This window comes from Hyla sarda, chromosome 9 (assembly GCF_029499605.1).
Source record: "Hyla sarda isolate aHylSar1 chromosome 9, aHylSar1.hap1, whole genome shotgun sequence".
NCBI lineage: Eukaryota > Metazoa > Chordata > Amphibia > Anura > Hylidae > Hyla > Hyla sarda.
Window position 1 is genome coordinate 144,073,424 of NC_079197.1, and position 27,332 is coordinate 144,100,755.

At 45.4% G+C, this 27,332-nt stretch overlaps 1 protein-coding gene across 1 annotated transcript in view; it reads right to left on the reverse strand.

The window, feature by feature from the left end:
* Positions 1-952: 952 nt before the first annotated feature.
* LOC130291417 (flavin reductase (NADPH)-like) overlaps positions 953-27,332 on the reverse strand; it is a 45,056-nt gene continuing 18,676 nt past the window's right edge. The window contains exons 3-5 of the mRNA XM_056540133.1: positions 5,098-5,187; positions 3,733-3,864; positions 953-1,520 (exon numbers count right to left, since the gene is read on the reverse strand). Coding sequence (XP_056396108.1) covers positions 1,369-1,520; positions 3,733-3,864; positions 5,098-5,187 — 374 coding nt within the window. The 3' untranslated portion in view covers positions 953-1,368. The remainder of the gene's footprint in view (positions 1,521-3,732; positions 3,865-5,097; positions 5,188-27,332) is intronic.

Here is a 27,332-nt window from a genome sequence, read left to right on the forward strand (position 1 = left end):
CACCAGAACAAAGATATTACATCTTAAGTGTTATTTCCAATAAATAAAGCTAAATGATATACATTTTTGCAGCATTGTCAGGCTGTACAATATAGAGTTCAAAAAACAATATTGGGGACATTTATCAATGTTTGCTTATGTAGTCCCTTTTTTTAGTAATTTTTTTATCAACTGGTTGAAGCCTGTTGATAAATTTCTTTCACATACCGTATTTTTCGCCGTATAAGACGCACTTTTTCTTCCCCAAAAATGGGGGGAAAAAGTTGGTGCGTCTTATACGGTGAATACACACCTATCGCGGCGGTCCATCAACGGCCGGGACCCGCGGCTAATACAGGACATCACCGATCGCGGTGATGCCCTGTATTAACCCTTCAGACGCGGCGATCAAAGCTGACCTCCGCGTCTGAAGGGAAGGTGGCACTAACCCGGCTGCTCAGTCAGGCTGTTTGGGACCGCCGCGGTAAAATCGCGGCGTCCCGAACAGCTTACAGGACACCGGGAGGGACCTTACCTGCCTCCTCGCTGTCTGCTCCATGCCGGGATCCCCTGCATGGCCGCCGCTCTCCTTCGACGCCATCACGTCGTCGCGCACGCCGTCCTGTCATCCAATAGGAGCGGCGTGCGTAGCGACGTGATGACAGCAACGTGATGACGATGACGGAGAGCGTGGATCCCGGGGAAGAAGACGTCCGGAGCGTCAGGGACACCACAGGGACGCGGCGACAGCGATGGAGCGACATCCAGGGCACCGGTGACGGGTCCGGAGTATCGGGGACACGTGAGTATTACCTCCTATCCAGTGGTCTTCAACCTGCGGACCTCCAGATGTTGCAAAACTACAATTCCCAGCATGCCCGGACAGCCGTTGGCTGTCCGGGCATGCTGGGAATTGTAGTTTTGCAACATCTGGAGGTCCGCAGGTTGAAGATCACTGTTGGGTTCAGAATCTTTTATTTTCTAGATTTTGCACCTTTAAAATTGGGTGCGTCTTATGTGCCGGTGCGTCCTATAGGGCGAAAAATACGGTAAGCTATTTTTTTTGCTTTGGTAGTGGCTTTGTTTGCTCCATGTTTGAGCTGCAGTAAATTTTGTAGGTTTTTGACATGCCATGCGACTTTTTTGCGACTTTCGCACTTGATAAATCTCTGACCACTGCAAGTCAAAAGTCACTTTTTGCTTTGGTAAGCAAGTTTCTTTATTTTTTATTTTTTGCTTAGGACACTGTACAATCAAAAAGTCACACAAAAAATAGTACTAAATGCTTTCATAAATGTCCCCCATTATTTCTAGCTTCTCATAACAATTTTTCAAAATGACTGTACTAAGGAGTGTTGTTGGGTCCCGCACCAGCAGAGGGAATAGTTATCAGTAATCCCGAAACACAGTGACTTTTTTCCCATCATACTCGGATGTGTTCAAACAGCGAAGAAAGAAGTCGCTAAGATCATGGGTGGAGATCACATCCCCTCCACGTGCTTCAACTCTCACGGTGTAATCGCCTGTGAAAGGTTTACTATCTGTACAGGTAGAGAATATGGACAGTAGCAGAATTTTAGTGAATGATATCGCAGGCATCATGTTGCATATTGATAGTCAAAAAAAGCCCCAAAATAAGCTAAAACCTAATAATGCATCTAATACTTGGCGCTGGAGTACCAGTGCTTTGCCTGCCATGTATAAAGGGCAGCATGGCCATCTATGCATGTCTACAGGAAGCTCCCAACATCAAGACCTTCGTGATCAGATCATAAGAAACGCTATTTACAATTGATCATAAAAGTGATCATTAATACCCTAAATTTACCATCCACTAATAATATATACATTGTAAAATGTAGCTTTTAATTAATTGTGCCTAATATTAAAATATTCCAACAGTTAGGTCTCCGATAATATCACAGTAAATCCATAAGGCTTGTAGCCAAATGCTAATAATATGTCACCATATACTATTGTTACGGCTGCAGTCCACAACTGATAGATTTAGATATTTCAAGGACCTATTTGTTGATTTTAAAACAATATACACATGCCCCCTGACGTTTCGCCACCAACAAATGGCTTTATCAAGGGCTATAGGGCGAATGGCGTGTACATGAGCCAACCTGGGGGTTATATAACCTCCCCTGTATGATGTCATCAAACAGGATATGATTTCATTGGTGAATCAGTAGATAGGCACTGTTGTTATCCTGTGAAAGTTTGCCACACAAGATGAAGTTAACCTTATCCCATCATGCTCCTGCATTTATTACCACTATTGACAGGTAACTGAACATATCATGAAGCCCCATCTCATAATGGCTACCGAAGATACTTACGTATAAGTGCAAACTTCTCTGCGCGGACAGAGCCATTAGGAGATGTGGCCGGTAAGAGACAGCTTCATGATTGGTTCACTTACCTGTCAATAGTGGTAATGAACGCAGGAGCATGATGGGATAAGGTTAACGTCATCTTGTGTGGCAAACTTTCACTGGATAACATCAGTACCTATCTACTGATTCACCAATGAAATGCTTTGGAGGCAGTAATGAAATCATGTCCTGTTTGATGACATCATACAGCGGAGGTTATAGAAGTGCCCCTGCTCGCTGTACCTGCCAGCTGCCGGGAAGACCGCACAGGGCTCAGGCACCGCCGCCTGCTACGGGGAGTGGGCTCAGGACTCAGACGCTCTGGAGCCCTGGATCTACAGGACCCGCGCCGCAAGCCAGGGAGGGGGTCAGCCTGCACCCCACTCCCGATCCCCAGGACCCCCCGCACCTGTTCCTGCACCCAAGCATCCCCATGAGACGCTGAAGCAGCCCGGAGGTGGGTGAAAAAATCATTCAGGGACGACATGGCACCTTCTTCTCGCTTCTACACGCCGACTGGTGAGTACCCTCCCCCCCTGGAGCACCCCCCTATATACACTCCTACCCCTCCCCTCCAGATGACCTCCCTTTCACCCCACTCTTGAGCCACCTGCTACTGTCCCTTAAAGGAGCAGCCATCTAACCCTTTAACCCCCATTCCCTTGCAATATACCTCTAACCACATTGCCCCTTACTAACATCTGGAAGGGCCACTAAAACCCCCGTCAAGGCGGCACTACGCCAATGGTTCCCCCGCTCTGTTTGCTCCCAGGTTGGCTCATGTACACGCCATTTGCCCTAGTGCCCTTGATAAAGCCACTTGTTGGTGGCGAAACGTCGGGGGGGGGGGGGGCAATGTGTATATTGTTTTAAAATCAACAGATTAGAAATATTAGAAATATCTAAATCTATTAGTTGTGGATTGCAGCCGTAACAATAGTATATGTGACATATTATTAGCATGTAGCTACATATTTAATATTAGGCACAATTAATTAAAAGTTACAGTGTATATATTATTAATGGATGGTAAATTCAGGGTATTAATGATCACTTTTGTGATCAATTGTAAATAGTTATTGGAATATTTACCCTCCATCCATAGGTCCATTCTGTGTGGTGCAGATCATGAGAAAAGCACCAGCCATCTGAGGGTACTCAGCAAGACTATAGTCTACATGGTCGCCCATTTACTTGGGTGGTGTTCAACAATACATATGCTGTTCCCCCTGACACTTACTGATAATAATACATGAGGCCTGTCATAGTCCACTATGAACTTTGATGTCCAAAACCGGAGGTCCCTGGGGAAAAGCACTAAATTTATGTAACTCTCTTAGGTTTCTGGAAAATCCACAATGAACCTGATTACCTGCAATATATGGAGGACACACAGCCACATAGTCCAGGCCGGAGTCTTTGAGGACCTGGTACATTCGTATGTGGTCCTCAGTCAGTGGCCGAAAGCTAGATGGTACTTCGGCAAAATCCCGTAGCAGTAGGGCTATAATAGAAACAAAACCAAAACAAAAAATTGTATATATTGAAGAGATTGTACAGCATTAAAAACATCATCAGCACCTGGTCTACGATATCACATGCAATTTGTGGACAGTGGGGCTACAAATCCATTAAAGGGGTTATCAAAAAAAAGGTCTCAGATTATATAAAGTATTAAACCAACACTTACTCACCTCTCTGATCTTGCATTGATCCCCTGTTCAGGCTCCGGTTGGCACTAGTCTTCCTTTTGAAGTGGATGACATGTGACTGCTGCAGCCAATCAGTAGCTTCAGGGGTCACATGCTGTACTCCTGCTCAGTGATGGCAGCCATGACGCCAGGAGTATGCCATAAGACCATTGACTGGCTGCAGCAGTAAAGGAAGACTGTGGAGAGGTGAGTAACTGTTGGTTTATTATTTTAGCTTGTTTTTTTTTTAATCTTTCCAAACTTTTCTATGCAACCTAAGCGCCATTGAAATATGCTTCACATCAACTGTTATACAACACGTTTAAAGGGGTACTCTGCTGCTCAGCGTTTGGAACAAACTGTTCCCAACTCTGGAGCCAGCAGCTTGTGATGTCATAGCCCTGCCCCCTCATGACATCATGCCCCACCCCCTCAATGCAAGTCTATGGGAGGGGGCGTGGCAGCGGTCACAACCCCTCCCATAGACTTGCATTGAGGGGGTGGGGCATGATGTCATGACGAGGCGGGGCTATGACGTCACAAGCTCCCGGCGACGGCTCCAGCATTTGGAACAGTTTGTTCCAAATGCTGAGCAGCGGAGTACCCCTTTAATGGTATCTCACAACAGATACAGACCCTATCATCCAGCAATCTCCAAAAGGTGGGGTTCCTTAAAGAAGAAGGATATCATAACTCGCAACTAGATGAGGTTTATGATCTGGAAGTGTAACCCACTAGTCACAGCTTGCACAATATATACTATACGTGAGCTGCTTTTGTTTTTAACAAAAATCTGGAATTGTCACCCATAACAACCAGTCAGATTTAAATTTCTTACAATGTTCCAGAAAAATGAAATCTCCATTGCGATTGATTGCTATGGGCTACAGGACCAGGTTTTTGTTAGTTTTCGTAAAACATTCATGCTCATGTGCTCTATTACACCATACATAAAAAGGCCTGCAGTCACCGATTAGATTTGTTGGTTTCATGTTGTGAAAAGAAATAACACTAAAAGCTAAGTAAAAAGTTATCCCTATACTTACATGACAAGCAGGCCACCACTTTTCGAACTCCATACTTTTTCATTGCCTCTACAATATTTCTGGTTCCCTCTGACAGCACTGTGGTTGGTCCTGTCAATGAAATGACTTGTTATAGCAAAGACTTCATTTTAAAGGGGTACTCCGCTGCTCAGCGTTTGGAACAAACTGTTCCGAACGCTGGAGCCAGGAGCTCGTGATGTCATAGCCCCACCCCTCATGACATCACACCTCGCCCCCTCAATGCAAGTTTATGGGAGGGGGCGTGATGGCTGTAACACCCTCTCCCATAGACTTGCATTGAGGGGGCGTGGCATCATGAGGGGGCGGGGCTATGACATCATAAGCTTCCGGCGCCAGCTCCAGCTTTCGGAACAGTTTGTTCCAAACACTGAGCAGCGGAGAACCCCTTTAAACCATTGGACCCCAGTAAATAGTCTGAAACAACTTCCTCTACTGTTATCTATAGTACTGGCCTGCTCATGAGGTGGACCGCATGGGCACCACTACAACTAGAACTCTAATACTATATAAAAATAAAAAAAATAGTGAACAGCTGTTGAAGAATCTTGCATGTTGCACCATTAAAGGGGAACTCCGACCCTAAGACATCTTATCCCCTATCCAAAGGATAGGGGACAAGATGTCTGACCGCGGGGGTGCGGGTGCCGATCACGGGGCTGGAGTATAGCGATGTCACGATACTTCAGCCCCGTGGTCGGCACCTGGCAGTTTGTGAGCTGGCAGCGCGGCGTGCAGCTCAAAGAGGTGGCTGCTGAATGCAAGATTGCGGGGGTCCCTAGTGGTCTTATCCCCTATCCTTTGGATAGGGGATAAGATGTCTTAGGGCCGGTGTCACGATCACACCCTATTGGTCCAGCCAAGACGCTAGAAAGAGTGTGATGGTGCAAGGGTTAAAGCCGCCAGACCTCTGGGTATCCACTACTAGTGCCAGCAAGTCACCAAATTAATCCTTAGATAAACGTGTTTTACCAGAGCCTCCTTCAGAAAGGTGAGCTCATATATTTAGAGATCAAAGACCAGAGCTGATTAATGAAACATTTAATCTGATAAAAGGTATCACAGTGCTGACTATATAAAAATACAGAAACAAATGACATACAGGTATAAAAATATATAAAAGAGTTTAGCAAGACAAGTTAAGAAAACAAAAGATGAAGTTCTTACAGCATGATGGTATCAGTCCTTCAGTGAGAGAGTTGTTCTTAGGGTGGACTTGTCTGCTTGTGGCCCAGCTTTTAACACACTGAGTCTAGCATTGTTTTAAATATATATCTGCTTTCTTTGGAGGGAGACTCCATTACCCCCTCCCCTCTGATCCCACCAGGGGGTCTTCTCTCTTCCTGGCCCCTTATCTGTTTGATTATAGGATGGGACCAGAGTGCAGGACTTCAAAAAAGCCTTTGACTTCAAAGGAGATGTAAACACACAGCCAGACCCAAATACACAAAAGGACACACTGTCCGAAGGACCTCTCACCCATGTCCTGGACAATCCATCACACACAGTTATAATTTATAATACACATATAGGATTTTAATAATCAGGCCTTGGGCCTGACAGCCGGAATACCCCTTTAAAGAAGCACTCCTTTTTTGTTGTTGTTTTTTTGTCCAAATCATGCACACTTTCATCACTAGTCGTACAGTGTCATTTGTTTTATTCCAGCACAGATGCATCTATACTTTTCATTACTATTATTTGGTCATGTGATCACCATGCCTAATGGTTACAACAGGAGATCAGACTCTGACTTTCTGTGAATTGCAGGATATCCTCACCTACCATATCCCCTCCTACTAGCTCCCAGACTCCTTCCAGCTCTATCTGCTTTCTCTATAGGATCAGGATATATAGTAGTTATACACCTCTCCTCCCAGATCTGCACACTGCTGTTATCTCCATGGGATCAGGATATATAGCAGAAATACAGTGTCCCTCAGATCTATCTGTATACTGCTGCTATCTCTATGGAATCAGTATATACTGTTATAGTAGTTATATACCTCCCCTCCAGCTCTATCTGTATACTGCTGCTGTCTCTATGTGATCTGGATATATTATAGTCATAAACCTCCCCTCTAGCTCTATCTGTATACTGCTGCTGCTTTCTCTGTGGGATCGGGATATATAGTAGGTATACATGTCCTCTGAAGCTGTGTTCACACATTGCTATTCTTGCTGTTTTTTCAGTTTTTTTCTGTGATTTCCCCAAATCATGGCAAAAATGGAGATTATGCCACAATTTTGCGAAATATGGCAAACACTTTTTATTACTACGATTTTAGAAAATCACTTCAAAATCAGCTAAAATCAGCTCTGTTAAAATGTATGAAAAATGCTGTACAATACAGCGATCAGACATTTTATCCCTGATCCTTTGAATAGGGGATAAGATGTTTTTTTCGTCGGAGTACCCCTTTAAGACCCATTGATATCGCTTGCACTACACTGTCACTATCCTGTCAAAATGATGTATACTAGTGCATACTAGCATGGCACCATTCCCTTTAGTGGCCTGAACGTAAATTAGTGACCGCATTCAGACCATTTTCCACAAGCATACATGTAATGTCCCAGTACAGGATGTGGCCCTGTAATGTACTTCTGCCCTGTCAGGCAGAGTCCCTGCGTGTCCTTGGGGCTCTCCTGCAGCATACCCTATGTACCACAGGATTGCATTGTTACCCAGAGAACCCCAGTGACCAGGTGACCCCCCAAGTGACCTATGGGCTCCTTGCACAGCCCCCCTATATAACAAGGGGAGGGGCTAAAATCTCTCTCTTCTGCTGTATGCTGAGGTCCAGTGCAGTCGTCTCAGTGTCTGTGTCCAGAGCATTGGAGGCCTCGAGCCTAAAGTCCTGCAGCCACAAGTCGGTCATCAGTAAGTCAAGTCATCTTATTGTCAGTCACCATCTCTGTCAAGTCAAGTCCATCTGTAGTCACCGTGGCCTGCACTAAAGTCAGTCTAACTACTGCAAGTCCCAGCAAGCCTGCGAGGTCCCCCTGTGTTACTGGTCACCTCCCTAGATATTTGGCTGTACTGCAAAGACTATATCACCTGTCTTGCCTCAGTAAACCTGCCGTTATCCTTAATCTGGCATTGGTGTCCTTATCCCCTTAACGACGCAGGACGTATATTTACGTCCTGCGCCGGCTCCCGCTATATGAAGCGGGATCGCGCCGCGATCCCGCATCATATCGCGTGGGTCCCGGCGCTAATCAACGGCCGGGACCCGCGGCTAATACCACACATCGCCGATCGCGGCGATGTGCGGTATTAACCCTTTAGAAGCGGCGGTCAAAGCTGGCCGCCGCTTCTAAAGTGAAACTGAAAGTATCCCGGCTGCTCAGTCGGGCTGTTCGGGACCGCCGCGGTGAAATCGCGGCGTCCCGAACAGCTGATCGGACACCGGGAGGGCTCTTACCTGCCTCCTCGGTGTCCGATTGACGAATGACTGCTCCGTGCCTGAGATCCAGGCAGGAGCAGTCAAGCGCCGATAATGCTGATCACAGGCGTGTTAATACACGCCAGTGATCAGCATAGGAGATCAGTGTGTGCAGTGTTATAGGTCCCTATGGGAGAGATCAGTGTGTGCAGTGTTATAGGTCCCTATGGGAGCATAAGAGATCAGTGTGTGCAGTGTTATAGGTCCCTATGGGAGCATAAGAGATCAGTGTGTGCAGTGTTATAGGTCCCTATGGGAGCATAAGAGATCAGTGTGTGCAGTGTTATAGGTCCCTATGGGAGCATAAGAGATCAGTGTGTGCAGTGTGATAGGTCCCTATGGGAGCATAAGAGATCAGTGTGTGCAGTGTTATAGGTCCCTATGGGAGCATAAGAGATCAGTGTGTGCAGTGTTATAGGTCCCTATGGGAGCATAAGAGATCAGTGTGTGCAGTGTTATAGGTCCCTATGGGACCTATAACACTGCAAAAAAAAAGTAAAAAAAAAGTGTTAATAAAGGTCATTTAACCCCTTCCTTAATAAAAGTTTGAATCACCCCCCTTTTCCCATAAAAAAAATAAAACAGTGTAAAAAAAAAAAAATAAACATATGTGGTATTGCCGCGTGCGTAAATGTCCGAACTATAAAAATATATCATTAATTAAGCCGTACGGTCAATGGCGTACGCGCAAAAAAATTCCAAAGTCCAAAAAAGCGTATTTTGGTAACTTTTTATAACATTAAAAAATGAATAAAAAGTGATCAAAAAGTCAGATCAAAACAAAAATCATACCGATAAAAACTTCAGATCACGGCGCAAAAAATGAGTCCTCATACCGCCCTGTACGTGGAAAAATAAAAAAGTTATAGGGGTCAGAAGATGAGATTTTTAAACGTATAAATTTTCCTGCATGTAGTTATGATTTTTTCCAGAAGTGCGACAAAATCAAACCTATATAAGTAGGGGATCATTTTAACCGTATGGACCTACAGAATAATGATAAGGTGTAATTTTTACCGAAATATGCACTGCGTAGAAACGGAAGCCCCCAAAAGTTACAAAATGGCGTTTTTTTTTCCATTTTGTCGCACAATGATTTTTTTTTCTGTTTCGCCATGCATTTTTGGGTAAAATGACTAATGTCACTGCAAAGTAGAATTGGCGACGCAAAAAATAAGCCATAATATGGATTTTTAGGTGGAAAATTGAAAGGGTTATGATTTTTAAAAGGTAAGGAGGAAAAAACGAAAGTGCAAAAACGGAAAAACCCTGAGTCCTTAAGGGGTTATTGCCCCTGCCTAAGCCAGGAACAGTGGTATTACCTTCAAGTGGTTAAGGCTAAACCACACCCTGGCGTCACGACAAGAAGGGGAGAATACCATCTGCCCCATGAGCCATAACATCTGCCCTGCATCTACCCTGCATTGCACCCCGACTCCACATACATATACTTACTGGGATTTAAAAGCACTTGCAGACCATGTCGGTGAGTCCTGGGGAATACACGTATGTATGCAAGAAATGGCCTATATGTTGTCACTCCATTTTAACAGGATGCCAACATATTAATGGTATGGGAGGATTACAGGACCAAGACAGGTTATCAAGCTTGGGGTTATTTAGTTTAGAGAAAAGACGTCTTAGGTGCGATCTGTCACAATGTACAAATATATGAATGAACAGTACAGAGACCTTTCTAGTGGTCTTTTTATACCTAGACAGGTAACAATGATAAGGGGGCATCTTCTACGTCCAGAGGAAAGAAGGTTTTACCATCATCACAGACAGAGATTCTTTACTGTAAGAGCAGTGTGACTATGGAACTCTCTGCCACATGATGTTGTGATGTCAGAGTCAATAAACTGGATGTTTTTCTGGACAGATATAACATTACAGGTAGTGTTGAGCGGCATAGGCCATATTCGAATTCGCGAATATATGGACGAATATTCGTCATATATTCGCGAATATTCGCAAATTCGTAATATCCCCGTTTTATTTTCGCATATGCGAATATTCGCGCATGCGAAAATTAGCATAAGAGGAAATTCGCATATGTGAAAATTGGCGTATGCAAATCTTCGCATATACGAATATTCGCGCCCCAGTCTCACACAGTAGTATTACAGCCTTCTTTACACCACATAAGCTGGAAGCAGAGAGGGGTGATCACTGTGATGTGTACTGTGAAAAAAAAACAAAAAAAAAACGAATATTCGTAATTACGAATATATAGTGCTATATTCGCGAATATTCGCGAATTCGCGAATATGCGATATTCGCGAATATGCGATATTCGCGAATAAAATTCGCATTGCGAATATTCGTGAGCAACACTAGTCATTACGTCGCCACGCACGACGTCCCATCATCCAATAGGAGCAGGGTGCGCAGCAACGTGATGACCGCGATGAAGAGCAACGATCCCCGGCAGCAGAGACGGTCCGGAGCGGCAGGGACACCCTAGGGACGCGGCGACAGCGATGGAGGGCGACATCCAGGGCAGCGGTGACGGTCCGGAGCGGCGCGGACAGGTGAGTATAACCTCCTTTACTTAACATTGCACCGATCCCTCAACATACGATGGTTTCAACTAACGATGGTTCATTTGGAACGAATTACCATCGTATGTTGAGGGACCACTGTACTAGATTTATGAGGATAGAACGTTGATCCAGGGATTTATTCTGATGCCATTATTGGGGTGGGGAAGGAATTTTTCCTCTGTCATGGAGCAATCGGCATTAGCCTGTTTTTTTTTTTTTTTTTTGCCTTCCTCTGGATCAACACAGTAGGCTTTTAGACTGAAATCTATGGACTCTAGTCTTTTTTTTAACCATACAAACTATGTTACTATGTATATACATGTACCGTAAGTGCACATAATGATGTGAAGCCTGCCATACCAGCAACACCGCATGGCCTTCAACAATGAATTTGGAAAAACATATGCTGAGTCATTTTTATTATGTACTGTGGCCACTTAGCAGGAACTAAAGCTCTAGAGCAGTGTTTTCAAAAACAGTGTATCTTCGGCTGTTGCAAAACTACGACTCCCAGCATGCTCGGACAGCCGAAGGCTGTCCGAGCATGCTTGGAGTTGTAGTTTTGCAATAGCCGGATACACAGTGTTTGGAAAACAATGCTCTATAGCAACACAAAATCTACGTACCATATTCGTAACAGGTCACTGGCTCCCCCTAATGGACATTCCAAAATATGACAAGCGACGCCAAATCGGTCCGTCATATAAAAAGAAGACTATGCCAAACTTGGTTACATTTTATAGCCATAAAATTTTAGAGAACTATGAATTGACACGAGCAAAGAGCAGCCTAAACAATAGTCAAATACACCAATGCTGAGAAAATCAAAGAAGACGGATTATGTAACCTTAGAGTTGATTCTTACTATGCACCACTAGTGGGCAGGCTGCGCGCAACCTTGGACAAAACAGGACGACCTTTATACACATATTCTTCAATGTCGTCAATGACAAGACCTTTTTTTTTTTTTTCCCTGTTGGACAAAGCAGTTTGGAAGCTTTAGCAAGACTCTGTAGAGAGAGTAAAACAACGTGATAATCTACGAGAAGTCCTGAAGAAGTGTCCAATAAGTAAAGAAACTTTTCAAGGCTTTGATGCATCTGCAATGTGCACTACAAGTCAGTGAATATGGTGAAAAGCTAGAATTATGCCTAATCGATAATTTGGTCCACCGTGACAGTACCAATGAAGAGATTTCTCCTTGACCCTAATAGGAACAGTACACCGAGAGGCTGAAAGTCCTTCCCCAACCACTGCCCTAGTGTTTCTTAAAGGAGATGTTTCATACTTAAAATTACAGAAAAACGTATAGGTTTAGATCACAGGGGTCCGATTGCTGGTGCCCCCTGTGATCTCCAGTACAGAACCCGAATTCTCCTCGGGAGCAGCGCATCGCGACCACCATCTGAAGCAGGGGCTTCCATGCCCCCTCCATATATCTCAATAGGAAGCCCAAAAATAGCCAAACGGCTCTCTCATAGAGATATATGGTGGAGGTGCGGTGCTCCCCCCCCCCCCCCTGCTTTGGGCGGAGGTTGTGACGTGTCGCTCCCAGGGAGAGCTGGGGCTCCGTACAGCAGATCGCAGGGGCCCCAGCGGTCAGACCCCCTGCGATCTAAAACTTATCCCCTATCCTGCTGATAGGGGATACGTTTTTCTGTAATTTAAAGTATGAAACATCTCCTTTAAATTACTACTGAGACACCAGGTATTGTTGTAAAAAAAAAATAAAAAAACATTTTTCCTATAGTAGACCTGGTGGAAAATAATATATATAATGTGTGTGTGTAAGGCATAATTGTACCCTCACATATCGCTCACCATGACAGTACCCTTTGAGACATGCAAAGTAGGCAGCCGCCTAGAGTGCCCTCTTGATGGGGGCAGAGAGAGGGGGGGGAAAAAAGCGATCGAGGGGGGGGGGGGAGCAGAAGCGGTGCTGATAGTGCGGTAATCCCAGATGTTATGGCATGCAAGTTAGGAATAAAGGTAGATTTTGCTCACCTTTGTGTGTTGTGCTGGCAGGCAAAAAGGTATTCCAGTGTCGGGAGGCAGCCAACTGTCGGTCCCGCTGTAGCATCGGTGCAGATGCAGGAAGGACCAGCTGGAAGGAAGGCAGCCTGGCAGGGGTGACTTCTGGACCAGGGGGGGAAATCCGATTGTATGTCAAAAGGCGCACTCCCGGAGACTTCAGATGATGTAGATCAGTGGACAGTATGGACAACGCGTTTCAAAGGTTGTACCTTCTTCTTCAGGTCCAGTTACATATTGTACATAATTCACACTATATATACACAGAATAAAATTAAAATAAACTGCAGGAGTGAGGGTCAGGTGGTCAGTGGGGACGTCACTTGGCCCCGCGGCTCCCCTCGTGGTGCTGTTAAGCTTGTGGTCCTGTGTATGGTGCTTTTAACATCAATGCCTCCCCTCCCCTCCCCCCTTTGAAACCAATAGGCTGGTTGGAGCATATGTATAATCCATGGCTGAGTATAAATGCTAAGCAGTAAGGTGTATGGTTTTAACTTGTATGGGAGACTTTACAGGGGATCGAATCCTGGGGTGGCAAATAAACCTTAACATTGTTGCGATATGGGGGTAGTGCTCTACCTGCTGCAAGAAAGATAGCAACCAGCCAGCATCTGAAGCACCCAGTGCTCATCTGAACAACTGTTGTGTGAGGAGGGGGTTTGTTACAGTGTGTCACCCCAGTAGTAAAGAGATTACATGAGACAATTTGTTACAGTGTGTCACCCCAGTAGTAAGAGGATTACATGAGGAGGAGGTTTGTTAGTGTGTCACCCCAGTAAAAAGGTGGGATGTGTCAAAGAGTGGAGACAATGGGCAGCAAAATTAGCTTTTGCCTAGGGTAGCAAAAATCCTTGCACCAGTCCTGAGTAAAGACAGCTGTGGGGGAAGAAAAAGCATGTATGCAAAATATTTCTCCCAAAGAATGAATCCTATGACCTCCAATTCTGGTGCGGCCTGAAGTGAGCTCCCGTACCCCCAGCACATACCTGCTCCGTATCGGCTCTCAGACGCCTCCTGAGGGATCTGACGGCCCTCTGCAACTCTCCAGGCATGGACTAGTATATTCAGCATGGCGGCCAGCCTGCAGTTCCACTGACCGCACCAATAATATCCCCAGCAGTGGTGGCTGAAATGGAGGTCAGCGTGCAAACTGACCAATCACCCCAGACAGCCAGCTCACCTATGGGCATAGATAAGCCCACAGCCAGAGCTTCTCGGGGACTTCAGACCTCGGTCTTCCCAGGGGCCTCAGTTCAAATAGATTATCAACTCCTGGCTGCTGAAGTAGCGCTCCGAATCATTCCTAATGTGCAGCACATTGTGGAAGAAGTTCTAAAGCCACATTGCAGAATTTACAGATTGAGATAAAGGAGCACTCTGGCTGCTTGACTGAGGTTGAACATAGAGTGTCACACCTGGAAGATGGGGAGATGACGGCTCTAAGGTACCTACGTGCTACTGAATCTGAATTAGCCCGAGCGAGTAAAAAACTCGAAGATCTAGAAAACAGGTCTTGGCGTAATAATTTGCGCATTGTGGGAGTTAACACTTGCCTCTCCTGACCTACAGTGCTTCTGCAAGCGCAAAATGCCCAAAGCCCTTGGCCTCTGCCATCCTTGCCGGGTGGAATGGGCCCATAGGATTGGTCCCCCCCCCTCCTGCCCCCTCTCAGGGTGTACCAGCTGCATGGGCGAATGGCCCCCTCCAGGTCATCCTTCGTTTTCTGGACTTTAATGACAAGGTGGAAATACTGCAAACTTACCGGCGCCTGTCGCAACCATTAGTGATCCATGGCATGCGCCTCCTGCTTTTTGAGGACTTTTCTGTGTAAGTGGTGAAATGCAGGAGGTCCTTCAGTGCCATTTGCACATCGCTCTTCAAAGCCAACTACCGATTTCAACTACAGTATCAGGCTACGTTATGGGTGTTCCAAGCACATGGGACTATTTCTGTCTACAAAACTCCAGAGGCGGTGGCCTCTTCTCCTGACCAGGTCCTGACTTCTTCACAACACTCCACTCGGCCATCACCGAGTTGCAGATCTCACTCACTCAGGGAAGGTCGACGCTCCAGATCGGCTACTAGAGACTCTGCATATTCTCCTGACCCAAGGAACCGTCGTTGGCGACAATATTCTCCGAGGCTTGGCTATGGCAGTGACCATCACTCCTCTCCTGATTGATGAACTCCTCATCTGCTATGTTGCTCTTCAGCTGGATTCCCGGCCTTTATCGTGGACATGCCCATGGCTGGAAGGTCTCCTCAGGCCTTATGTGCCCTCATGTGATACCATGTTGTTTTGCTTTCCAGGTTCCTCCCTATTAGTCTGTTCTATGAGGGTCTAGGGTCACCCCACATAGGCTAGGCTGGGGAGGGGGTTGGTGATTCACCGTCCTCTCAGAGTTTTCTCATCCTCTTTCCTATGTCACCCAAAGAAAGGGAGTCCTACACACAAGTGATGAGTATCTGTGTTTCTGCAGCGCTCTGTGTGTCCATTATTGTATGTGTTTTAGTCCTTGTGTTCTTTTGCATTTTCCATGTTCCTTTGCACCATGTTTCCAGTGCCATCTTTTTTCTAGGTGTGCTGTATTATACTACTATATTTACTGTCCACTTGTATGGGTCCAAGATGGGTCCAATGTCTTACTCATCGCTGCTGTATCCCTTTCCCAAACTTTATTATAAGGGTACCTGGGTGTGCCCCCAGGCTCTTTTTACATTATCTCAAAAGGTTTAACTCCACTATAGTACTTCAGGAAACTCATTTAACTGAGGCAGATTTCTTTTAGATGCAGCAGCAATGGGTGGGGAATGTCTATGGCTCATCAGCCAAGGAGGGGAAGGCGGGGGTTCCCACCCTTATCCATAAATCGTTTGTGCTTACTTTTGTCTCATACCGCAAGACACAGAGGGCAGGATATCTCTCCTACAAATAGAACACAATGGGGAAGCTTTGAGGGGGAAATTTATCAATGTTGGTGTAGGTAGAAGTTTTGCATAGATCGTTTTGGTTGGTCTAAATTTGGTGCAATTGCACCAAATTTACCATACTTGTGCAATGCACATGATACATTTTGTGCACAGTTCTAAATCTCCACACAGTTCTATTTGTTCACCTGAGCTGCACCTCACAGGAAAAGTGGACACAGGGATTTTGTTCTATTGCTTTGAGGCCAGGATTTCATTTAGTTTTTTTGTCCACCAGCAAAAACACCAGAAAAACTGTCACAGCTTTTTCCTGCGTTTTGTCAGTTTTTCTTGCATTTTTTTTTGTTATGTTTTTGCAGGTGTGTGGAAACAGTAATTTTTCACTGCCTTCAGGGTACCACTCTGTGGGTCAGATGCAGAGTGCCCGGCTGACTGAGTGAAAGGAGGTAAGGAGTGAGCATATACATATAAGAAGAGCATATACATATACTGGGGTGCATAGTGTACCCATGTATACTATACAGGAGCCCAGCAAGGAAAGCGTTAAGCCACGCTGCTGCTGAGCAGTTCTGGGTTAAGTATTTTGTGCGCTATTCTGTATATACAGCTGTCTATAGATGACTGTATATACAGGATACAGTAGGCACATGTCAACAATTGGAGGCTCCCTGTTTAGGAACACCCCGAGGGAGAGCGCCAAAAATATACTAACTTGTTTTTTTTCTTCTCACTTCAGATACGTGAAAGCGGAGAACTACGTCAGATTCGGTGGATTGCGACAATGACCAGCATTTTTTTTAAATGTCAATAACAGGGTTAATGAGGGCTGTGGGAGAGTATTTTTTTTTTTAATAAAATTTTCAAGCTTAGTAGTAGAAGCTGCCTTGTAGACAAAATCCATTACTAAGCTGGGGCTTAGCATTAGCCCCAAAATCACCTAGCACTAACCCCCAATTATTACCCCTGTACTCACCGCCACAAGGGTGTCGGGAAGAGCCAGTACCAACAGGCCCCGAGCGTCAAAAATGTCAATCCTGGGCTCAGGCTGGAATTATTTAGGCTGGGGAGGGCCAGTAACAATGGTCCAGGCTGTTGCTGCTTGGTTGGTATCTGGCTGAATCTGAAAATATGGGGAACCACTCACTTTTTTTGTTTATTTATATGAAAAAAAAAAACACATAGTATTTTCAGTATCAGCCAGATACCAACCAAACAGCAACAGCCTGACGTTACCAGGGTGGGCGAGGACTAGAGCTGGGCGGTATGAGCAAAAACGTGTATAACGGTATTTTTGTAAGTGATGGTGGTTCCACGGTATTTAATGGTATTCCCCCCCCCCTCCATGTGTCCTGAGCACCGCTTCTCTTCCAACACCCCCCCCCAAATGAATTATCAACTGCGCTGTCCCCACATCTGTCCCCACATCATGTCACCGCAAGGGCTCCTCTGCTCATCCTCCTATGAGTTGCGGGCCGCCGGCGCTAGAAATCTGTACTGTACTACAAATAACGTTTGTTTCCTGGGCTCTGGTACCATACCTGCGCTGCGGTCCTCTTGTTGTTTCCTTGGGACGGGAAAGTCACAGAGCTGCCAGCCTATCATCGGCCGGGGCGGGTCATCGCTGCGGCCGGTGATAGGCTGAGTGCACTGTCATGTATGAAGCCGGCCTACTCCCTACATGACAGTGGGCTCAGTCTATCAGCGGCCGAGGCGAGACATTGCTGCAGCGGGTGATAGACTGACAGCTCTGTTCCCATCCCCAGGACCGCAGCGGAGGGACTGTGAGGAAAGTAACTGGGAACGTCGGAAGGTGAGTTTAAGTTTATTTTGTATATTTTTGAAGCCTAGGCCCAGGAGCGCCATTTTTGATGCTCTGTGCCTGTTGGTACCAGCTCTTCCCAGCACCCCTGCGATGGTGGGTACCGAGTAATAATTGGAGGTTAGCGTTAGCTGTTTTTTGGGGCTAACACTAAGTCCTGGCTTAGTAATGGATTCTGTCTACAAGACGGCTTCCACTACTAAGCCTGAAAATTCAATTATAAAAAACACGACACACGACACGACACGAAAAAACAATCTCGGAATCAGAATGATAACTAAAAGCATTCCAGAGTTATTAATGTTTAAAGTGACAGTGGTCAGATGTGCAAAAAACGCTCTGATCCTTAAGGAAAAAATGGGCTTGGTCCTGAAGGGGTTAAGTTTGAAGTGGATTTGACCCCATTATAGACCCTATATTACTTCACCCCTCAAAGTATTCAAAATGACATTCAGAAAGTTTATTAACCCTTTAGGTGTTTCACAAGAATAGCAGCAAAGTGGAGGAGAAAAATCAAAATCTGCATTTTTTACACTAACATGTTCTTGTAGCCTAATTTTTTTTCATTTTTAAAAGTGGTATAAGGAGAAAAAGCCCCCCAAAATGTGTAGCCTAATTTCTCTCGAGTATGGAAATACCTCATATGTTGATATAAAGTGCTCTGCGGGCTCACAACATGGCTCAAGAGGGAAAGAGAAACTGGGATTAGGGGCCATGTTGCATTTAGGAAGCCCCCATGGTGCCAGAACAGCAAAATAACCCCCACATGGCATACTATTTTGGAAACTACACCCCTCAAGGAACGTAACAAGGGGTATAGTGAGCCTTAACACCTCACAGGTGTTTGACGACTTTGCATTGAAGTTGGACGTGAAAATGGAAAATTTTATTTTTAAACACTAAAATGATGGTGTTACCCCAAATTTTTCATTTTCACAAGGGGTAATAGGGGAAAATGGACCCCAAAATGTAAGCCCAATTTCTCCCGATTAAGTGCTCTGCTGGTGCACTACAGGTCTCAGAACAGAAGGAGCACCATTTGACTTTTGGAGAGAGAATTTTGCTGAAATTGAAGTCGGGGGCCATGTGCGTTTAAAAAGGCCACCATAGTGCCAGAACAGCAGAAACCCCCCACATTTGACCCCATTTTGGAAACTACACCACTCACAGAATTTAATAAGGGGTGCAGTGAGCATTTACACCCCACTGGCGTTTGACAGATCTTTGGAATAGTGGGCTGTGCAAATGAAAAATTACACTGTTCCAAAAAATCTGTCAGACACCTGTGGGGTGTAAATGCTCACTGTACCCCTTATTACATTACGTGAGGGGTGTAGTTTCCCAAATGGGGTCACATGTGGGGGGCCACTGGCATCACGGGGGGCTTTGTAAACACAATTCCTTCAATTTCAGACACATTCTCTCTCCAAAAGCCCAATGGCGCTCCTTCTCTTCTGAGCCTTGTAGTGCGCCCACAAAGCACTTTAGATCCACATATAGGGCATTTCCATACTCAGAAGAAATGGGGATACAAATTTTGGGGGCCTTTTTTCCTATTCCCCCTTGTGAAAATAAAATATTTGGGATAACACCAGCATTTCAGTGAAAAGAAATGTAAAAAATTTCATTTTCACGTCCAATTTTAACAAAAATTCTTCAAATACCTGTGGGGTGTTAAGGCTCACTATACCCCTTGTTACGTTCCGTGAGGGTGTAGTTTCCAAAATGAGGTCACATGTGGGCGTCTTGTTTTTTTGCGTTTATGTCAGAACCGCTGTAACGATCAGCCACCCCTGTGCAAATCACCTCAAATGTACATGGTGCTCTCACTCCTGAGCCTTGTTGTGCGCCCACAGAGCATTTTACGTCCACATATGGGGTATTTCCGTAAGTGTTACAAATTTTGGAGGTCTTTTTTTCCTTTTCTTGAAAAGTATGGGGCAACACCAGCATGTAAGTGTAAACTATACAATAACATGAAGGGGTAAAAGGAGAAAAATCCACCCAAAATTTGTTAGGCAATTACCCCATATGTGGTCCTAAACTGTTGCCTTGAAATACGACAGGGCTCCAAAGTGAGAGAGCACCATGCCCATTTGAGGCCTAAATTAGGGATTTGCATAGGGAGGGACCCGGATGCAAGAATTACACTTGCCTCCGATACCAAAATTACCTTACGGCAGTGTTTCCAGCTGTTGCAAAACTCCCAGCATGAACTGGAGGCTCCATTTTAGAAACCGTGCCGTACCAGACGTCTCTCACCAGACGTCTCTCATTTTTATTGGGGGGGGGGGGGGGGGGGGGTAACTGTGTAGGGGTATACAGTGGGGATCTAAAATTTGGGCACCCCAGGTAAAAATTTGTATTAATGTGCATAAAGAAGCCAAGGGAAGATGGAAAAATCTCCAAAAGGCATCAAATTACAGATAAGACATTCTTATAATATGTCAACAAAAGTTAGATTTTATCTCCATCATTTACACTTTCAAAATAACAGAAAACAAAAAAATGGTGTCTGCAAAAGTTTGGGCACCCTGCAGTATTTATAGCATGCACTGCCCCTTTGCAAAGCTGAGACCTGCCAGTGTCATGGATTGTTCTCAATCGTCATCTGGGAAGACCAGGTGATGTCAATCTCAAAGGTTTTAAATGCCCAGACTCATCTGACCTTGCCCCAAAATCAGCACCATGGGCTCTTCTAAGCAGTTGTCTAGAAATCTGAAACTGAAAATAGTTGACGCTTACAAAGCTGGAGAAGGCTATAAGAAGATAGCAAAACATTTTCAGATGTCAATATCCTCTGTTCGGAATGTAATTAAGAAATGGCAGTCATCAGGAACAGTGGAAGTTAAAGCAAGATCTGGAAGACCAAGAAAAATAGACAGAACAGCTCGCAGGATTGTGAGAAAAACAATTCAAAACCCACATTTGACTGCACAATCACTCCAGAAAGATCTGGCAGACACTGGAGTTGTGGTACACTACTCCACTATAAAGAGATACTTGTGCAAATATGGCCTTCATGGAAGAGTCATCAGAAGAAAACCTCTTCTACATCCTCACCACATAAATCAGTGTTTGAACTTTGCAAATGAACATATAGACAAGCCTGATGCATTTTGGAAACAAGTTCTGTGGACCGATGAAGTTAAAATTAAACTTTTTGGCCAGAATGAGCAAAGGTACGTTTGGAGAAGAAGGGGAACATAATTTAATGAAAAGAACCTCTGTCCAACTGTTAAGCATGGGGGTGGATCAATCATGCTTTGGGGTTGTATTGCAGCCAGTGGCACAGGGGACACCTCACGAGTAGAAGGAAAAATGGATTCAATAAAACTTTTGGATGCTAACTTGATGCCATCTGTGAAAAAGCTGAAGTTAAAGAGAGGATGGCTTCTACAAATGGATAATGATCCTAAACACACCTCGAAATGCAAGGGGGATTACATCAAGCGTCAACATCAAGCGTAAACTGAAGGTTTTGCCATGGCCTTCACAATCTCCTGACCTCAACATAATTGAAAATCTATGGATAGACCTTAAAAGAGCAGTGCGTGACAGACAGCCCAGAAATCTCAAAGAACTGGAAGACTTTTGTAAGGAAGAATGGGCAAAGCTCCCTCAAACAAGAATTGAAAGACTCTTGGCTGGCTACAAAAAGCGTTTACAAGCTGTGATACTTCCCAAAGGGGGCAGTACAAGATATTAACTCTGCAGGGTGCCCAAACTTTTGCAGACACCATTTTTTGTTTTCTGTTATTTTGAAAGTGTAAATGATGGAAATAAAATCTAACTTTTGTTGACATATTATAAGAATGTCTAATCTGTAATTTGATGCCTTTTGGAGATTTTTCCATCTTTCCTTGGCTTCTTTATGCACATTAACCCCTTAAGGACCGGGGTTTTTTCCATTTTTGCATTTTCGTTTTTTGCTCCTTGCCTTTAAAAAATCATAACTCTTTCAATTTTGCACCTAAAAATCCATATGATTGCTTATTTTTTTGCGCCACCAATTCTACTTTGTAATGACGTCAGTCATTTTGCCCAAAAATCTACGGTAAAACGGAAAAAAAAATCATTGTGCGACAAAATTGAAAAAAAAAACGCCGTTTGGTAACTTTTGGGGGCTTCCGTTTCTACGTAGTACATTTTTCGGTAAAAATGATACCTTATCTTTATTCTGTAGGTTCATACGATTAAAATGATACCCTACTTATATAGGTTTGATTTTGTCGTACTTCTGGAAAAAATCATAACTACATGCAGGAAAATTAATATGTTTAAAATTGTCATCTTCTGACCCCTATAACTTTTTTATTTTTCCATGTATGGGGCGGTATGAGGGCTCATTTTTTGCGCCGTGATCTGAAGTTTTTAACGGTACAATTTTTGCATTGATAGGACTTATTGATCGCTTTTTATTCATTTTTAAATTATATAAAAAGTGAAGAAAAATTTGCGCGTACGCCATTGACCGAGCGGTTTAATTAATGACATATTATTATAATTCGGACATTTCCGCACGCGGTGATACCATATATGTTTATTTTTATTTACACTGTGTTTTTTTTTTTTATGGGAAAAGGGGGGTGATTCAAACTTTTAATAGGGGAGGGGTTAAATGATATTCATTCACTTTTTTTTTCACTTTTTTTTTGCAGTGTTATAGCTCCAATAGGGACCTATAACACTGCACACACTGATCTATTACATTGATCACTGGTTTCTCATAGGAAACCAGTGATCGATGATTCTGCCGCTTGACTGCTCATGCCTGGATCTCAGGCACTGAGCAGTCATTCGGCGATCGGACAGCGAGGAGGCAGGTAGGGGCCCTCCCGCTGTCCTGTAAGGTGTCCGGGATGCCACGATTTCGCCGCGGCTATCCCAAACAGCCCACTGAGTTAACTGGCAGCTTTTACTTTCGCTCTTAGCTGCGCGCTATTAGCGGCGGGTCCCGGCTTCACTATGACGCCGGGCCCGCCGTGATATGATGCGGGGTTACAGTGTAACCCCGCGTTATATGACGGGAGCAGGACCAAGGACGTACCTGTACGTCCTTGGTCCATAAGGGGTTAATACAATTTTTTACCTGGGGTGCCTAAACTTTTGATCCCCACTGTATGTATATGTAATGTTTACCTTTATTTTTTGTAGGTGTAGTGTAGTGTTTTTAGGGTACAATCACATAGGCGGGGGTTCACAGCGAGTTTCCCGCTGGGAGTTTGAGCTGCAGCGGAAAATTAGCTGAATCTCAAACTTGCAACGAGAAACTCACTGTAAACTCCTGCCCGTGTGAATGTGACATCACTGCCACCCCGCTCCTATCCTTCAGGATGATCGGGGATGTCTCTGAAATCTCCTATCATCCCTATTTTCCGGGCTATCAGGTCATCAGAGACCCGATCAGCCCAGAATCGCCGCAAATCGCCGATCTGAATTGATCGGCGATTTGCGGTGATCACCGATATGGGGGGACCTCAGGACCCCTTGGGCGATATGCTGGGATGCCTGCTGAACGATATCAGGAGGCATCCCAGTCCGGTCCCCGCCCGGCGAGCGGCAGGGGCCGGAACAACGCAGGGCGTACCTGAACGCCCTGAGTCCTTAAGGACTCAGAAACAGGGGGTGTATGGGTACACCTCGCGTCCTTAAGGGGTTAATTAATGCGGATCTCACCGGGTCTCAGCAGAATGACCCGGTGCGATCTGCCCCACAGCCTCTGGACTATAATTCCTGTGGTAATGGCGGGATGTGTGGTGCAGGACAGTTGTTGTTGCCCTAGGGCAGATGGTATTAACCCCTTGTGTTCGTGACGCCATGGTGTGGTTTAGCCTTAACCACCCAAAGGTATATCGCTGAATCCTGGGCTAGGCACGGGGGCAATGAAGACACAGACAACAAGTTACGGACAACGGTAGCTTTACTGAGGGTAGACAGTTGTTACAGTCTATGCAGTACAGCCAGGGCCCAAGGAGGTGACCAGTGACACAAAGCCCTTGCAGGTTTGCTGGGACTTGTAGTAGACAGGAGAATTTAGCACAGGCCACGCTGGATAGACAGAAGACTTGATGTGACTGACAGGACTGTGACTTTAGCTTACTTTGAACTTGACTTGTGGCTGCAGGACTTGACTTAAGGCCTCCAATGTTCTGGACACGCACACCAAGACAATTTGACTGCACTGGACCTTAGGAACAAGAGAGAGAAGCTAGCTCCACACAGGGTTTATATGGGGGAGACTAGCAGGGAGCCCTTAGGTCACCCCTGGGATCACCTGGTCACTGGTACCTCCTGGGTAACAATCACATGACATATCACAAGGTATAACTCTTAAAGAAACATTACATTTTATAACACTTTACATGGTAAAACATATTTACAATGGGGAAACAAGTGCAGGGGGCGTTGGGGACACTGAAGGAGGCTGTCTGACAGGACAGCAGGAGCCAGGGGTAACAGTTCCCATACTGGGCAACCTCAAACTCCCCCTCTTAATTAAAGTCGATGCCCAGTCCTGGAGGGCGGAGGACTGAAGTGGCCACTGAGGCCTAGTGACAGTTCCTGGGGCATTTATGCACAATGTCCTTCTCAGGTCTGGATTACGAAACAAGATAAAGGATGAGTCCATGTGGCATGGTAAATGTCCATACATGCTCTTTAAACATATGGGGTTAATTTGACTTTGTAACTGCTTTCTGAAGACACTCAAGACAACAATATATATCAATATACATAGTTTCATAGATTGGGCTGCCGGAGGCTATCAACCCAAAGCCTAGGCTGCTGGGGCCCCTCGGTTCTAACTCAATATATGTTGTTACGCTATACAACAGTGTTACCTTTACATTTATTAATTCTGTCACTCTGCGTGCATTATCTAGATATCAGGTGAACCATCTGGCCAGTAGAGTACCCTGTACAGGTGGACAGGAGAGAAAACAGACATATAACTGTATATATTTAGAACTTTTGGACTGCAGGCAAAACTGGCAACATTCCGGCCGCTGGGGCAGGTGATGATCCTGCTGCTGGAGACGGAGGGGCACCGTTGCCCGGTTGATCGAAAGAGCTTGGTTCTGCCATCTGGTTGGATTTTGAGTGCGCTGTCGCTTTAAGAAGAATAAGCTACTGTCCCCTTTAAGAAAATTGCTGAAGTGCTGCAGTGGCTTTGACTTGGTTAGTGAGGTACTGTAATGGATGCTCCCCCTCTATTTTGCAGGCACCCGGTAGTAATTTACGGACACTAGTGTGTAAATTCTGAACGCTACAGGCACTGGAGACTTGCTGCTGACAATCGTTAGTGTTGGCAGAGTCTGCGCTGCAGCGAGGGCTTGATAGAAGACAGTGGAGCCGGGCGCAGCCGCCGAAACCTCCAATATGGCTGTGCCCAGGGAACTTCCTGTTTTGGTCCGGTCGGCAAAGTCTTCCACTGTGCAACACAGGGTGGCTCTTTGGTTCCTCCTCGCTGTGCTGAAGAGGAGTCACCGCTGGGGACTGATGGAGCAGAGCTGCGACCGCTCACAGGATACACTGGGCCAAATTAATCCTTTCAGGTACCGACTCTTTATACTCCACAGTGGCAAACAACAGTCTTTTCTTCACCACCCCCTCTATTTCACAAGTAAAAGTAAAACACTTTTCATAAACAAAGTCCCGAACACTTTCTGGCGCAAACTTTATCTGCATCGGCATGCAATTTTCTTTTAGACAATATTGGACACAGTTCAGACTAGGGGGGAGGACTTGTGGCATAAGGCACACACCCGTATCCTGTTTGTGACGCCAAAAGTTGTGGTATGGCAGGGTGTGTGGTGCAGGGCAGACGTTGTTTCCCTAGGGGCAGATGGTATTATCCCCTTGTGTTTATGATGCCAGGGCGTGGTTTAGCCTTAACCACCCGAAGGTATACCGCTGGATCCTGGGCTAGGCACGGGGGCAATGAAGACAAGGACGCCAAGTTACGGACAACGGTAGCTTTACTGAGGGTAGACAGTTGGTACAGTCTATGCAGTACAGCCAGGGCCCAAGGAGATGACCAGTGACACAGAGACCTCGCAGGTTTGCAGGGACTTGTAGTAGACAGGAGAATTTAGTGCAGGCCATGCTGGGTAGACAGATGACTTGACTTAACACCTCCCATACTGGGCCACCACACTCCCATCGTGGACTGAGTCTGTCCATGATGGGAATAGTAGTCCTAAAAGAGTCCCGCAGCCGGGGGATGTGCAAGTGTCGACTGCATGGAACGACCCAACTGTACAATGATCCCACTGCCCTCCCACAAAAAGATTCCTATTAAATGGGCTGGGTGATGGTCACAGCTCTTATTTATTATAAACATATAAAACTCATTTAGGCTAGGTTCACACTACGGAATTCTCGCGGAATTCCACGAGCAGAACTCCGCGAGTGGAATTCCGCGGTGTGAACTTAACATTAGTGTGAATGGGTCTCCGCGCGACCCGTTCACACTGCAGAATTTCCGCGGCGGACAAATCCGCCACTGAAATTGTTCCGCACAAAGAAAGAACATGTTCATGCGCCGAAGCTGCGCCGGCCGCCAGGCGGAACCTCCACTCGTGGAATTCAGCGAGCGGAGATTCCGTAGTGTGAATGGGGCCTTAAACTTCAACGACTGCATTGCAGTCAACCAACAGTGTAACACAGCAACTTCACACACTTCAGTCATAGCAGTATGCTAGCCTCCCGACGGGCAAGTTTGCCATCGGCTCCTTTTCTCTCTAGTCGTTATCCTCCTATGCCAGCTGTGACTTGTAAACCTAAAAGAATGGAAGAAAACCACAAAACATGCCACATCAGGGATAAATAAGCTTCTCCTAATATATCGGTGAGCAAAAGAGGGGGAGCAAAGAGTTTATAACAATTCTGGACGTACCCCAACACTATAGTTAACCCATAAGGCAGAGTGGGAGGAATCTACCTCCCCTGGTCTCCCACATTAACCCTATCATTCCCTGCAGTCAGGGTTACCTACACCTAACACGGCCAGGTAACCTGCAACTACTCCCATCATGGTTGACCACGCCAGTCGGTCCTCAGCATCTTGAACACCAACAACAAAGCATACTCCCACCTGGCTGCCACATTGTCGCAAGCCTGGAGGCTCTACCTGCCTTACCATCCCTTTATAGATTTCAGGACTGGCAGACTGAGTGTTACCCCAAGGCATCTGCATGCGAACTACACTACTATCATGGGTACCTTGCATAATTTGTCTACGCGTATATATCGCTGGGGCGGCCTCTCTGTAGGAAGGCTTCCCTGCATTAATAGGTTGGGGGTCTGTTGACCAGCAGGGTCAGTGCTGTAAGCAAAGGTGGGCCGCTACCTTGGCCAAACGCTACAAATGTTTTATCTATTTGTGAAATGTGTTTGTTTATTTTATTGTATCATGAATAAAAGCTATGTTTTATGATATCT